Genomic DNA, 12612 nt, shown 5'->3' on the forward strand with positions numbered 1-12612 from the left:
CAATTTCTACATGTACAGTAAAGTTAACATGCTAACGCTGTATATTCGATATACTAATTAAATTTTATAAATATATAACATGTGTATACGTGGTACGAACATACCATCCTGCTACGCCCACAAGTCTATTATCCGGGTACTTTCACAATATTCTCTCCACTCTAACTCGTTTGTGATCTTCTATCTTCACAAATCGAACTGTAATGGCCGATACAGAGCAAAATCATGAAGAGAACGCACAAATAGACGAGCCAAAACCGTCCGTCGATGCTGTAGTCGAAGAGAAACAGCCAGACGAGCAACAGACTAAACAAGAGGAAGCCGATGAGGTATCCAAACTGACCGACAAGCCGCCAGAAAAATCAGGTAGGCCACACTCCGTGTGAATAGCGTATTCGCTTACATCAACACGAATGTGTTGCTGGAAGAAACCGAAGGCGGACCGGTGACGTCATTGCCAGCTTCTGAAACGAAAAAGGCGCGCGTTGTTGTGACTCGCGCCGACCAGGAGTCTGAGATACGGGTAGGCGCGAGCGGAGTCGCAGCGAGACAACCCGAGACGGTTTACGAGGTTTTCGAGAATGCGGTTTCGCGATGTCCCGACGTTCACGCGCTTTGTGTGAAAAGACAAGGAGAGTGGGTAAAGTGGACGTATAAGGAGTACATGGAGGATGTCAAGCGTGCTGCCAAATCGCTCATAACGGTAAGTGTTTGGAAGTATTTGGAGTCGCGTGCAGGAACGCGCGAACGTCACGTGAGGTAGGTGCTGGCATGCTTGCGCACGTTACTGTCACGTGAGTTAAATACTGTCACGTGAGTTAAGTACTGTCACGTGAGTTACGCACTCTCCCTCCCACTACACATACAGTAGTAGGTGTTGCCACTTAAGTTTAGGTATAGTCACGTGACTTGTATATGTTCTTTTCAAGGTTGGGTTGGAACCGTTCAGTGGAGTTTGCATTATGGGCTTCAACTCACCCGAGTGGTTTATTGCAAACTTTGCTGCCATCTTTGCTGGGTAATTGGTTGCAAATATTGTTAATAAATTAATATTAATTATTAACGTATTTGTAGTGGTCTGGTTACTGGTATTTATACCACAAACTCACCGGAGGCGTGCCACTACGTCATTGAAAATTGCTCCGCAAATGTCGTCATCGTTCAGAACAATGAAAAGCTGCAACGGATACTGGCTGTAAGACGTAGTTAACTTCAGTCCATTTCTCTTTTTTCCATTTACGTGTCGTGAGAGTCTGTGCTGTGTGCACACCTCCACATGCATGCACTGTTATTACATGCCCCGCCCATTGTTTATATCAATGATGTAATTTAATTATTGTATTAGCCTTATAAGGGACTTTCGTTTTAGTGTTTTGTGCTTCCAGGTTAAGGACAAACTTCCCCTTGTAAGAGCTATTGTGCAATATGAGGGTGAATTGGAAGTAAAGCAGGAGAACATTTATAATGTGAGCGACATGTGGTGCGCAGTTAAGCATGTGGTGTTTATTGTTTGTTTGTTTTAGTGGCAAGATTTTATGAAGCTTGGTGAGTCTGTAACTGATGAGGCGCTGGATGAACGGAAGGCAGGCAGGAAGCCGTCCCACTGCTGTTCTCTTGTGTACACTGTATGTGGTAGAATAAGACAATACGGGCATGACTAGAGAGTTGCAGTGGCATGTCATGTGGAGGGTGGAAAGACAAACAGAGAGACCGATGGACAAATTATAAACATATAGACAGACAAACAGGCTGACAGATAGGCACACACACACACACACACACACACACACACACACACACACACACACACACACACACACACACACAGACAAACAGATAGACAGTGACAATTTTGTAAGGCCTAAATAGAGTTGATTTTTTTCTTCTAGTCTGGCACTACTGGCAACCCAAAGGGTGTGATGCTTAGTCATGACAATGTAATCATGCTGTTTGTGTCTTTCTTTGAAACATTATCAAACTGATTGTTGTCGAATTGCTGTAGGTGACTTTCACAGCATTTGGTTTGGCTCAACTTGCTCTAGAAACAGGATCAGTTGTTGGCGAACTCCACGTAGTCAGTTACCTGCCTCTTAGTCACATTGCAGCGCAGGTGTGTGTGTGTGTGTGTGTGTGTGCACGTGTGTGTGTGTTTGTGTGTATCATTTTCGTTTCTCTGTCTCCTAATTGCATCTTGTTTCGGCAGATGGCTGACATGTACACTCCCATGATACTCTGTGGCACTGTGTGGTTTGCACAACCCGATGCATTGAAGGTATAGTGGCATTGGCAGCTATAAATGTGGTGCATACCCGTGACACACGTGTTGATATTTGTTCTAATGAGTAGGGAAGTTTGGGTGAAACGTTGAAGGAAGTACGACCAACATACTTCTTTGGAGTTCCGCGGTGAGTCATTTGGATGCAAAGACGTCACAATTTGTCTGTTCAAGCAGTTCACTGCTTGTTTGTCTGTGTGCTTGTATGTCCATCTGTTTGTCTACTTTGTGTCTAATTGTCCGTCTGTGTGCTTCTACCTGTATCTCAACCTGCCTGTGCGTCCATCTGTTTGGCTACTTATCTGTCCAATTGTTTGTCTACCTGATTGTCTACATGTATATCCATCTGTTTGCATGCATACCAGTATGCTTATTTGGCTGTTTACCTTCATCATGTCAATCTCTTTGTTCTACCTGTTTGTCCATCTGCTTGTCATCCTGTACCCTACCCTCCCACTTTGCATGGAAACACTCACATTTCTCTGCACTTCAGAGTCTGGGAGAAAATGATGGAAGCAATTCAAGTGGCAGCCAGAGGTCTGTCAAGTTTCAGAAAGAGAATCGGCGGCTGGGCAAAAGCGAAGGCTCTAGAGGCCAATACGAACATCGAGAAGAAGTGGATGACCAAACAATAGTTGTAGGCAATCGTCTGCTTTATTTGTGTTTTCTGTTTGTAGCTTGCCAACGCCGTGGGGATTTGCCATTGCGGGAATGCTGTTGAAGAAGGTTGGGTGATCACTGAGTTTATGGAATGTGGTTGTTTGGTTGGTTGGTTTATCAGTGTAGCACATTGGTATTGCTGTAGTATATTGTCAGTATGTCTGCCTGTCTGTCTGTCTGTCTGTCCCATCTGACTGTAACAATTGTGTCCTACAGGTCCGTGTAGCTACTGGACTTGACCGTTGCAAAATTCAATGGACCGGTGCAGCTCCTATTGGCCGAGAAACGCTTGAATTCTTCCACGGTGTCAACATTCCTCTCTATGAACTGTATGGTATGAGTGAATGCTCAGGACCACAGAATATTTCCATGCCAGGGAGATCTGAATTAGGCAAATGTGGCCCACCATGTATGGATTGTGCTGAAATAAGAATTGACACTCCAGACGAGAAAGGAGAAGGAGAGGTAATGCATTGAAACAGCTATCAACAAAATTGTGTCTCTCCAATAGCTTGATATTTATTGAGATATGCATCCTTCAATACAGTAACCTAATGTATTGTGAGATGCATCCCTCCAATACAATAGTCTAATGTATTGTGAGATGCATCCCTCCAATACAATAGTCTAGTGCGTATAAGATGCATCCCTCCAATACAATAGTCTAATGTATTGTGAGATGCATCCCTCCAATACAATAGTCTAGTGTGTATAAGATGCATCCCTTCAGTACAATAACTTCTACTGTATATCTAATCATCCAGGTGTGCTATCGTGGCCGTCATATCTTCATGGGATATCTTGGAATGGAAGAGAAAACACTACAAGCACTAGATGATGACGGGTGGCTGCACTCAGGAGACATTGGCTGTTTGGACGAGAGGAATTTCGTGACGATCACAGGACGTATCAAAGGTACATTGATCCACTCACCAGTAGTGACCCAAAACGTCTCATTTCATCTGTTTTGCTGTAGAATTGATCATCACTGCTGGTGGAGAGAACATTGCACCAGTTCCTATTGAGAATGCAGTCAAGGAGGAGCTGCCATTTGTGAGCAATGTGATGGTGATTGGAGATAGGCGCAAATTCCTGTCTGCACTGGTCACCTTGAAAGTAAGATACTTGTGTGGCACAGTGACACATTTGACACATTGTAGTCAGTCTGCTATCCCCACCTGCATGCTTTAATTAATGCAAGGTGCGTCGTCTGTCTGCCTGCCTGCCCACCCACCTGTCTGTCTGTCTGCCTGTCTGTCTGTCTGTCTGTGTATTCATTTGTTGACACTTGCATGTCATCACTGTCTCGTTTGTCTGTAGGTCATTCTGGATCCTGATACCGGTGAGTATTCTGATGATCTCCAACCTCAAGCTGCTGATTTCGTTAGGAAACTTGGCAGCAAAGCCACCAAAGTCTCTGACATCATTCAGTCACGTGATGAAGAAGTTTTCAAGGCTATTCAAAGTGCAATTGACAGGGCAAATGACAAAGCCGTCTCTCGAGCTCAAAAGGTCCAGAAGTGGACACTTCTCCATGGAGACTTCACAATACCCGGAGGAGAGCTTGGTCAGTCCACATGGTTATTTGCTTGATACTTTGTTTACTGTAAACCAAGAAATTTCGGTGGCATAAAATTTTGGTACATGTAGTATACCTCTCCATTTTCAGTGAAACTCCTCGGAAGCTCGAGACTCCTGGCTGGATGCACAGTACACTAGAACTGTACATTTACGCAGTTGTCCAACACAATAGTAGTTTGATAAGGAGAAACAATAATTTACCATGTTCACAGACATTGCTGTTCGCTGTTCAAGGTTTGACAACTTTGACAAAATTTAAAGTAGAGATTTAGTTTAGGTGTACTTCATATAGGCCATACCGAAATTACCAAAAATAAATCGCCACCAAAAACTTCTTGGTTTACTGTAGCACACTCGTTCTGTTTGTCTGTGTCTGTCTGTCTGTCTGTGTCTGTCTGTTTTGTTTCTCTTCTGTAATGTTGCCTTGTCTGTCTGTAGTCATAAGGCCTTTTCACACTTGAAGCACATCAAACCACATTCAATCCACTCCTCAGCAGATGTGAATTGGATGCCCATTCAATGCCTATTGACCCATTTCACACTAGGAAACTCAATCCCCGCAAACATCATAAACACCCTAGAGTTATAACCTGCGGTCATCATGACTACCAGTCATTTCTCGAAGATACTTTAGTTTGCTATCTTTGCTTACAGTACGTCCATCTATGCCATAAGCACAGGATAGAGAGGAGACGTACATCTACTGCTGCCTACCTACCTGAAGAGCTGCATGGGTACTTGTGGTGCCACGTACAGGCGCCATTGCTCATTGAATCCACTTCAAACCACCTCACCTACCTATGTAGTTTGAGCTAATAAGGTTTGACATGTTTGACACCCAATGCCCCTTAGGTGTGTAAAGGCCTAGAATATGTATGTGCCTCATTCTAATTTGATCATTTGTGTTGTAGGACCTACTCTCAAGCTGAAGCGTCACGTTGTTGTTTCGAAATACAAGGAGACAATTGACCAATTTTACGCTTGAACTGCAGACATTGTGTACACGTGTGGCCTGCGTGACTCGCACGTGTCACCAAACTTCATACCTCGTGTATTGACTACTAGAATGTCTTCACCTCAGATGTCAAATTTTGCTACAATTGCACGCTCACGGCTCGACGGTTTGACTCTATAGCTTCCACGCCCACGCACAAGCGTACAACAAGCGTGAACCGCAGTTGACTTGACTGTCAGCATTTCAGCTGTTTGTATATCATTTTTACTTTTGTACTCATTAACGCAAATCGTCGAGAGCCGCGAATCGATGTGACCATTTCTTTCATTGTCCAACCCCATTCGTTGGTCACGTGGACGCCCACACGTCACACGTGATCTCACCTTCAATGATGTCATCCTACTAAGGATTGTGTACTGATTCCTAAGGAACGGGGACTCATAATCTCAGTCAGATAGACGCTGGTTCTAAATCTGACTTCCCAGATACAACATCCCACTTCCTCATTACAAACAACTCGCTTTCCATCTAGACGACGATGGCAGACGAAGCGTCGTTCCTATCGACGCCGTTAGACTGCTTCCTAGCGCTTCTCCTCTTGCCGACGTTTGCGTGGGACCTCATCGTCGGATTCTCGGGCCTCGCAGTGTTTGCACTCGTCAACAGCAAAGAAACAGAAGAGCAAGACGACACAGAGACAGACAGTCACTCGCTTGCATGGCTAATCATCAAGGTCGTACTCGCACTGCTCGTCGTTCCTTCCCTTCTTGTCGACCTCATCATGCTGATTGGCCGCGCAGTCGCCGGCATTGTGTTGATGATTGTCTCATTGGATGTTGACATGAGACTCAAGCCGAAGCTCGGATTCAAGACTGGATGTCTTGACAAGCAACAGATGGAAGCCATGGCAGCATCGCCGTCATGAGAAGGATGAGAGAGAAAGCGAAAAGGGCAGAATTGAGTGATTAGTTGGTGTGACACATTCATTCATTCATGACTGATGCGCGCACTGTTTTAGTTTATTGCCTTACTGTTCACGTAGCTACGCGAATTTGGTTACTAGAGATGATTAGATGTTAGAGTGAGACGATAGAATGTCTAGATGTGTAGTGCATGAGGTTTAGTTTGATGAGGAAAATAGAAGCTGATGGTGATGTGTCCTGCACACTTTGACTCAAGTATGTGACAGAGTGGGAAGGTGGCAATTGGTAATGAAGACCTTCAGATGTGTTACTGGGAAATAGTGGGTGTGGTGAAGCTCCAATACAATACACTATTGTCACACACACACACACACACACACACACACACACACACACACACACACACACACACACACACACACACACACACACACACACACACACACACACACACACACACACACACACACACACACACACACACACACACACACACACACACACACACACACACACACACACACACACACACACACACACACACACACACACACACACACACACACACACACACACACACACACACACACACAACATAAAGTAACTGCATGTACAAAATACACCTAATAAAATACACAAAGCAATACATTCCCATACCGATATCTTAACATGAGTATTTAACTATTACATATACAAAATCTACATACAACTGTACACATCGTTCACCTTTCTTTCGCTTTGCTGTTCTACTTGCCAGCTAAGAGAATGTCCAACTCCTTCTGATATTGTTCTATCACGCGATGATTCATGAACTGTAACTAGAAAAGGCAAACGTCAATAACAACACAAATTTGTAACTAATTAATTAATTAATTAATTAAATTTATGTAATATCAGCCATGTACACTATATATTTTTCCTACTACGAGCATGGATATCATCATTTACCTGCCCATTTGGTAAGAACAGATGCACAATAGCACCCATTCTGTCCACCTTTAGCAACACCTAACACACACCCACGCACACACTATCACTCTACATCTTATGCTTCATACAATTGCAATGGAAAGACCTTCGATGGAGCCTCATCTTGCTTCCTTACATTAGTGTCGATTTGCTTCACCAATTGGCTCAGCACACTTTCCGCCAACATACGATTTTCATCAGGATCCATAATAAACACATACCCACATCTATAATAATTTTTATTGATATCAATTAATTGGATTACAAAAATTATATATAAATATGTAATTAATCAACATGCGTATAGAAAGTGTGTATCACGCTAGCTATCATGTGTGTTTGACTGACTTTGCTTGCGTAAGCCACAGCACCACTTTGCTCTCCTTGAACGGACAACCCCGAGGAAGACTAAACGTGCCCATTTCTTTTGCTGCCAATTGTCTGTAACATTGAAACATAAGTAACACCACCCCTTCTCAGCCATCAAACTTTCAAATTTTAAAATAAATAAATTTCAAAATTAATTTCAACAAAAACGGTCGGGAACGCCAAGGCCAATCGTTTGTCTGTCTCGCGTCTGTCCATACGTCACAACATAAAATATCAAAATAATCGTACTCTTCGCTTAGACCATCGACGTGATATTTCGTTCCCGTCGTCGAACTTCGGAACGTGAATTCAGCGTGAACTTGTTGCGCTACCTGCAAGTCACGTGACCACAACAAGGTCAGAGGTGAAACACATCAAAGTAGCAGTTCCGTTCCCACTTCGCTGAGCTGTCTTTTTCTTTTCGAGCGCAAAGAGTCGTTAGACGCTACATTGTCATCCTAAAAATAAAAATTCGCGCCACAGAAAAAATTAATGAAAACACAAACTAAACAGTCTGAGAGTTTTAGACTAAATTAAATAACGGTTTGTTACTTCGCAGCCAAAAAACGTAGAATACAATAGTCTGCACGGTCCAGGAGTAACAGTTTGGACGAGAAATGAGTAGACCATATGGCACACAGACAGTCGACTCCCCGTATACTATAGCTGCGCGAGCAAGCGGCACTCCGAAGACCTATGTTTACGCACTATTTTAGTTAATTATCTAATCTTAAGTGTTAACAACGTAATAACGCGGATCTTTTCTTACAGTAAAGTAACACAGAACACCATACTAGAATGTTATTTTTATCACACCAGATTACTCTCTAGGGGCTGGGGTACGCAAAGACGGAAATACGTAAACACAAATACATACGGGTCTTTCTTCAAGGAAACAGGAGATTTTTCCAATGAGCTCTGCAATACGAGATTTGCCCAAACATCGAGTATGGATGTAGCAAGTTGTAAAGTCACGTGACCTCGAGTGGCCGAACGTTTGTTAATTATTTTTGTTTTTTCGCATGTTCAAGTGTGAGCTGCACGTTCATCTAGACGGATCCCTTCGTCCTCAAACTATTTATGATGTAGCTCGGTCTGACTTCTATTATCGGGTTGCCTCACAACAATGCTGATTGTCTTTCCTACTGTAGGAGGCGTGGCTTGAAACTGCCGGCTGAAGAATTTGAAGAATTTAAGGATCACGTGACTTGTTGTTATGGCACTAATAAATCTCTTCTTGAATTTTTGAACGTTTTCTACACATTTCATCCTCTGATTAGGTGACATTATAAATTATAAAAATTCAAACTTTTAAAATTTTAAAATGTTTAGATTTTAAATTTTAATTAATGAAAATTTTATAAATACTTAATGACACTTAAAAATTAGATATTGCTGTATGAAAATTAAATTTGTAAATAATTACAAAATTGTGATAATTAAATTATTAATAACTTTGAGTAATTAATTAATAAGTAATGTATAGCTTGTGAACTATGCAGAGCACTCATTCTATGACACACACACAAACACACACGCACACACACACACACACACACACACACACACACACACACACAATTGGCTTGACTGCTTCATTATTTATAGTAAAGATCTTCATATTGTAATGCAACAAATTGGCCTCATCATAAGTAAACGGTTTCTCCCTTTTTGTTCATGTTAACTTGTGTGCTTATTAGGGGTGACACTGCAGCCATCGAGCAGTTTGCTTATGAGTTTTGTGAAGACGAGGCAAAACAAAAGGTTGCATATTGTGAATTGCGTTACTCACCTCACTACCTTGCCGAGCTCAAGCCAAGGGACGGCTTGCCATATGTTTCAGCAGAGACTGTAGTTAGATGTGTGAACAATGGACTACGACGAGGATGTCATGAATTTGGAGTGAAAATTCGGACCATACTTTGTTGTATGACTGACCATCCTGGTATGTTTACTTATTGCAACCTCAAAAATTTGTTATTAGTATTTATAGCAATAATTTTTATTTTTTATTTATATATTAATTAATTTATTTAGTTATGTTTAGTTATTATGTATTTATTATTCATTTATTATTTATTTATTATTTATTTTTTATTTATTTATTTATTATATATATATTTTTTATTTTCTTATTTATTTATTATCTATTTATTATTTATTTATATATTTATATATTTATTTAATTTTAGTTATTATGTGTCGTACTCAACCAGATCAGTCTGGTTTGTAAAGTCTATTACAAGTACCGGAAGCAAACCCTGCTTCAGAAGTACTTAGACCATCATGGCCGTCTAGAAAGAAGACATGACTTTACGAAGGATCCGAGTAGATCCCAGAAGCACTGTTTTCTGTAAGTGCTGCAGGTTGTGATGACCTGGAATAATGTCCAGCCACCATGCAATACCTGCGTGCACTGTGCCCAAAGCTCTCAAGACCACCCGAACCACCAGTGTTCAACAATGCCACATGCGGCTTATCTCCACTTGCAAGTCACTGTACTTCGCCAACTTCTCAGCATGTTTCTTGTCAATGTTGCCATCAGCAGGACAGTATTATTTATTTATTTATTTATTTATTTATTTTATACTAGTATACATGGTCCGTCCTTTGTACGGACAAGATACTGTAGTGTAAAGATAGGTCTGTACACACGTCACGTGCAATCTTTGTTGCGAGGTCCCGGATGTGCTGAATGAATTCGAATCTGGCTCTTCGCGCTTGTTTTGGTAGAAATCGATGCACTCCCCGTGTAGCGCTTGCTGCAGAAAACGTGTAGGTTGGATTTGGTGCAAATGAAATCAGAATTTGGAGAGAAACGAAAGCGCTAGAAGAGTAAGTTTCGTCGGCAATAGATATCGATTGCTCGAAGCTTTGCGAAGGACAACGATGCATACAGTCTACACAGAACTGGTGTGGGCGTGTGTTCGAATGAACTGGAATGTGTAGCGTTTACGTCATCGAGAAATTTTACGCGGGGGTCGACCCCCGAGAGGGGACGACCCCCGAGAGGGGACCCGGTGCATATTTTTTAAATTTTTTTACGCAAACCTTGCCCTGTGCGTGCTGAGTGTGCGTGCCGATTTCGGTTGCGAACGGACAAAAGACGTGGCCGCCAAACGCGAACACACACACACACACACACACACACACACACACACACACACACACACACACCACACTTCACTTCACTTCACGCTGCGTTCATTCCAATGAGAAATGATGCAGGCCAAGGTCACCATAGGCTATATCGGAGGAGTGGATGTTCTCTGACAGCAGAAACGCTCGTGGTTGTGGAGGCCTTGTTGGCGGAATGTTTGGTGACAGTACTGACATTGACTAGTCAGGGACTGACCATGTTTCTGTCTCTGGTGGTTTACAAGGCCGACATGATTTACAGCAGTAAATCCACAACCATCAAAGCTGCAGTGTAAAGCAAACTCTGATGTCGTTTGCCTTGCTTCGCGGCAATGACATCAGGGATTTTGTCGTGCAACCTCCTCGTTGATAATCCCCGGATACTGCGTTAAGGCCCTGCTAATGGCACGATGTGGGTCAATTGGGTTGGCGTCCCAATCTGTTTCGTGTTCATTTCATGATGAACAGAAAACAGCAGCCTTCAAAACCAAGCTCACTACAAAGTCTAAGTCGTATGCCTTTCTTTACGCAAAAGGCAATACTAGAAGCCAGTTGAAATGTTCAATCTGCGGGTTCTCTTAGTTCTCAAAGCTTCAAGCTTCGTCAAATTGTTAGAACAATGTTTGACAAACGTATTGACTTGCTGGCTCTCTCTGAGTCACACTAGCGAGGTCATGGCACTACTTCAATGCAGTCTTACACCATTCTTCACTCCGGCTCTGACTCTTCACATTCTGGTGGAGTTGCCATTGTCTTATCTCCCTGTGCTCGAGTAGCTTGGGAAGCAGCTGAAAGTATTTTCAAGCCCATCAATGGGAAAATTATGTATATCCGTTTGAAATCACATCTCTCCTACATCACAGTTTTTGCTATCAATGCTCCAATTAATCCTGTCACCTCAACAACTGAAGTCAATCAACCGTCTGAGGATTTCTACAACGAATTGCATTCTGCAATGGCAACCATTCCAGCAACAGACATGGTCACTATTCTTAGGGGATTTCAATGCTCGAATAGGAACAGACACCAACACTTGGCATACGGTTCTTGGTTCTCATGGCGTAGGTGAAGTTAAAGGAAACGGCGAACGATTGTTGGATTTTTGTGTCATTAACAAACTTCTTATTACTAACACCTGGTTTCGGCACAAGTTGCAACATCAGTATACTTGGCATCGCAATGGTGACCGTTCTAATCCTGGTCATGTCATAGACTATATACTAGTTAGTGTCAAGCATTGTTCTTCTGTTATGGACACGCATGTTTACCGGGGAGTTTACCATCAATCAGACCACGAGCTTGTCGTCTCCACCTTTCGATTCAAGATTAAAACAAAGCGTTGTCAGTATCATCATCATCATCATCCTTGACAGACCAAGTTTTTACGATCGGACCAAATATTAGCCTTTCGTGCATCTCGCACAGATGCTTATGTCAGCCACCATGCTATCCCTAGCCCATGTTCACCTTGTTTTGAGGATGAGTGGGCCTCCTTCAAGTCAGCCATCCAGGAAGCCAGTGGCAACCTACCACCCTTGCCAAAGAAGAAGGAGGCTGATTGGATCACAGAAGAAGTGAGAAACCTCTCCAGGAAGAAGAAAGAAGCGTGGCTACACCTACGGAACATATCTAGTATTGATGACCAGCAACATCCAAATGCCTTGGCAGAGTAGGTGGCTGCTGACAAAGCAAGGAATGCCTGGTGGAGTGCTAGAGCAGTAGAAGCTGAAAAGAAAGCAAAC

General features: G+C 42.6%; 4 protein-coding genes across 4 annotated transcripts in view; 3 read left to right on the forward strand and 1 right to left on the reverse strand.

Moving 5' to 3' along the window:
* The first annotated feature begins 51 nt into the window (after positions 1-51).
* On the forward strand, positions 52-5777 carry LOC134195353 (long-chain-fatty-acid--CoA ligase ACSBG2-like). The gene is made up of 17 exons (XM_062664370.1): positions 52-366; positions 429-703; positions 930-1018; positions 1075-1195; positions 1386-1466; positions 1524-1625; positions 1890-1937; positions 2003-2110; positions 2204-2272; positions 2347-2405; positions 2769-2891; positions 2953-3001; positions 3152-3400; positions 3700-3850; positions 3912-4051; positions 4256-4502; positions 5428-5777. The coding sequence occupies exons 1-17, from the start codon at positions 204-206 to the stop codon at positions 5499-5501; spliced, it is 2148 nt and encodes a 715-aa protein (XP_062520354.1). The 5' UTR covers positions 52-203; the 3' UTR covers positions 5502-5777.
* Positions 5778-5901: 124 nt separating this feature from the next.
* LOC134195685 (uncharacterized) lies at positions 5902-6636 on the forward strand. The gene has a single exon (XM_062664755.1). It carries the CDS (start codon positions 6010-6012, stop codon positions 6394-6396), a length of 387 nt encoding a protein of 128 aa, XP_062520739.1. The 5' UTR covers positions 5902-6009; the 3' UTR covers positions 6397-6636.
* A 356-nt stretch (positions 6637-6992) lies between these two features.
* LOC134195890 (AP-5 complex subunit sigma-1-like) lies at positions 6993-8388 on the reverse strand. The gene is made up of 7 exons (XM_062664979.1): positions 8285-8388; positions 8131-8190; positions 7982-8064; positions 7712-7804; positions 7470-7590; positions 7343-7402; positions 6993-7212 (listed from the first exon to the last, which is right to left on the reverse strand). Exons 1-7 carry the CDS (start codon positions 8360-8362, stop codon positions 7141-7143), a joined length of 567 nt encoding a protein of 188 aa, XP_062520963.1. The 5' UTR covers positions 8363-8388; the 3' UTR covers positions 6993-7140.
* Positions 8389-8611: 223 nt separating this feature from the next.
* The window catches only part of LOC134195552 (adenosine deaminase-like), an 8028-nt gene continuing 4027 nt past the window's right edge, over positions 8612-12612 (forward strand). Inside the window, exons 1-4 of the mRNA XM_062664592.1 lie at positions 8612-8679; positions 8764-8825; positions 8884-9012; positions 9433-9677. Of these exons, the coding sequence (XP_062520576.1) occupies positions 8644-8679; positions 8764-8825; positions 8884-9012; positions 9433-9677 (472 nt within the window). The 5' untranslated portion in view covers positions 8612-8643. The remainder of the gene's footprint in view (positions 8680-8763; positions 8826-8883; positions 9013-9432; positions 9678-12612) is intronic.

Source organism: Corticium candelabrum, chromosome 20 (assembly GCF_963422355.1).
Source record: "Corticium candelabrum chromosome 20, ooCorCand1.1, whole genome shotgun sequence".
NCBI lineage: Eukaryota > Metazoa > Porifera > Homoscleromorpha > Homosclerophorida > Plakinidae > Corticium > Corticium candelabrum.

What these genes read in the sequence shown, in the direction of transcription:
- LOC134195353 (XM_062664370.1), top strand. Translation starts at nt 204, where the DNA reads ATGGCCGATACAGAGCAAAATCATGAAGAGAACGCACAAATAGACGAG. An exon ending in AGCAGGAGAACATTTATAAT is followed by an intron (nt 1,467 to 1,523) that starts GTGAGCGACATG and finishes TGTTTGTTTTAG; the next exon opens with TGGCAAGATTTTATGAAGCT. An exon ending in AATACGAACATCGAGAAGAA is followed by an intron (nt 2,892 to 2,952) that starts GTGGATGACCAA and finishes TTCTGTTTGTAG; the next exon opens with CTTGCCAACGCCGTGGGGAT.
- LOC134195890 (XM_062664979.1), bottom strand. Translation starts at nt 8,362, where the DNA reads ATGGTCTACTCATTTCTCGTCCAAACTGTTACTCCTGGACCGTGCAGA. An exon ending in AAGATGAGGCTCCATCGAAG is followed by an intron (nt 7,403 to 7,469) that starts GTCTTTCCATTG and finishes GGTGTGTGTTAG; the next exon opens with GTGTTGCTAAAGGTGGACAG. An exon ending in TGTTCTTACCAAATGGGCAG is followed by an intron (nt 7,213 to 7,342) that starts GTAAATGATGAT and finishes TGCCTTTTCTAG; the next exon opens with TTACAGTTCATGAATCATCG.
- LOC134195685 (XM_062664755.1), top strand. Translation starts at nt 6,010, where the DNA reads ATGGCAGACGAAGCGTCGTTCCTATCGACGCCGTTAGACTGCTTCCTA.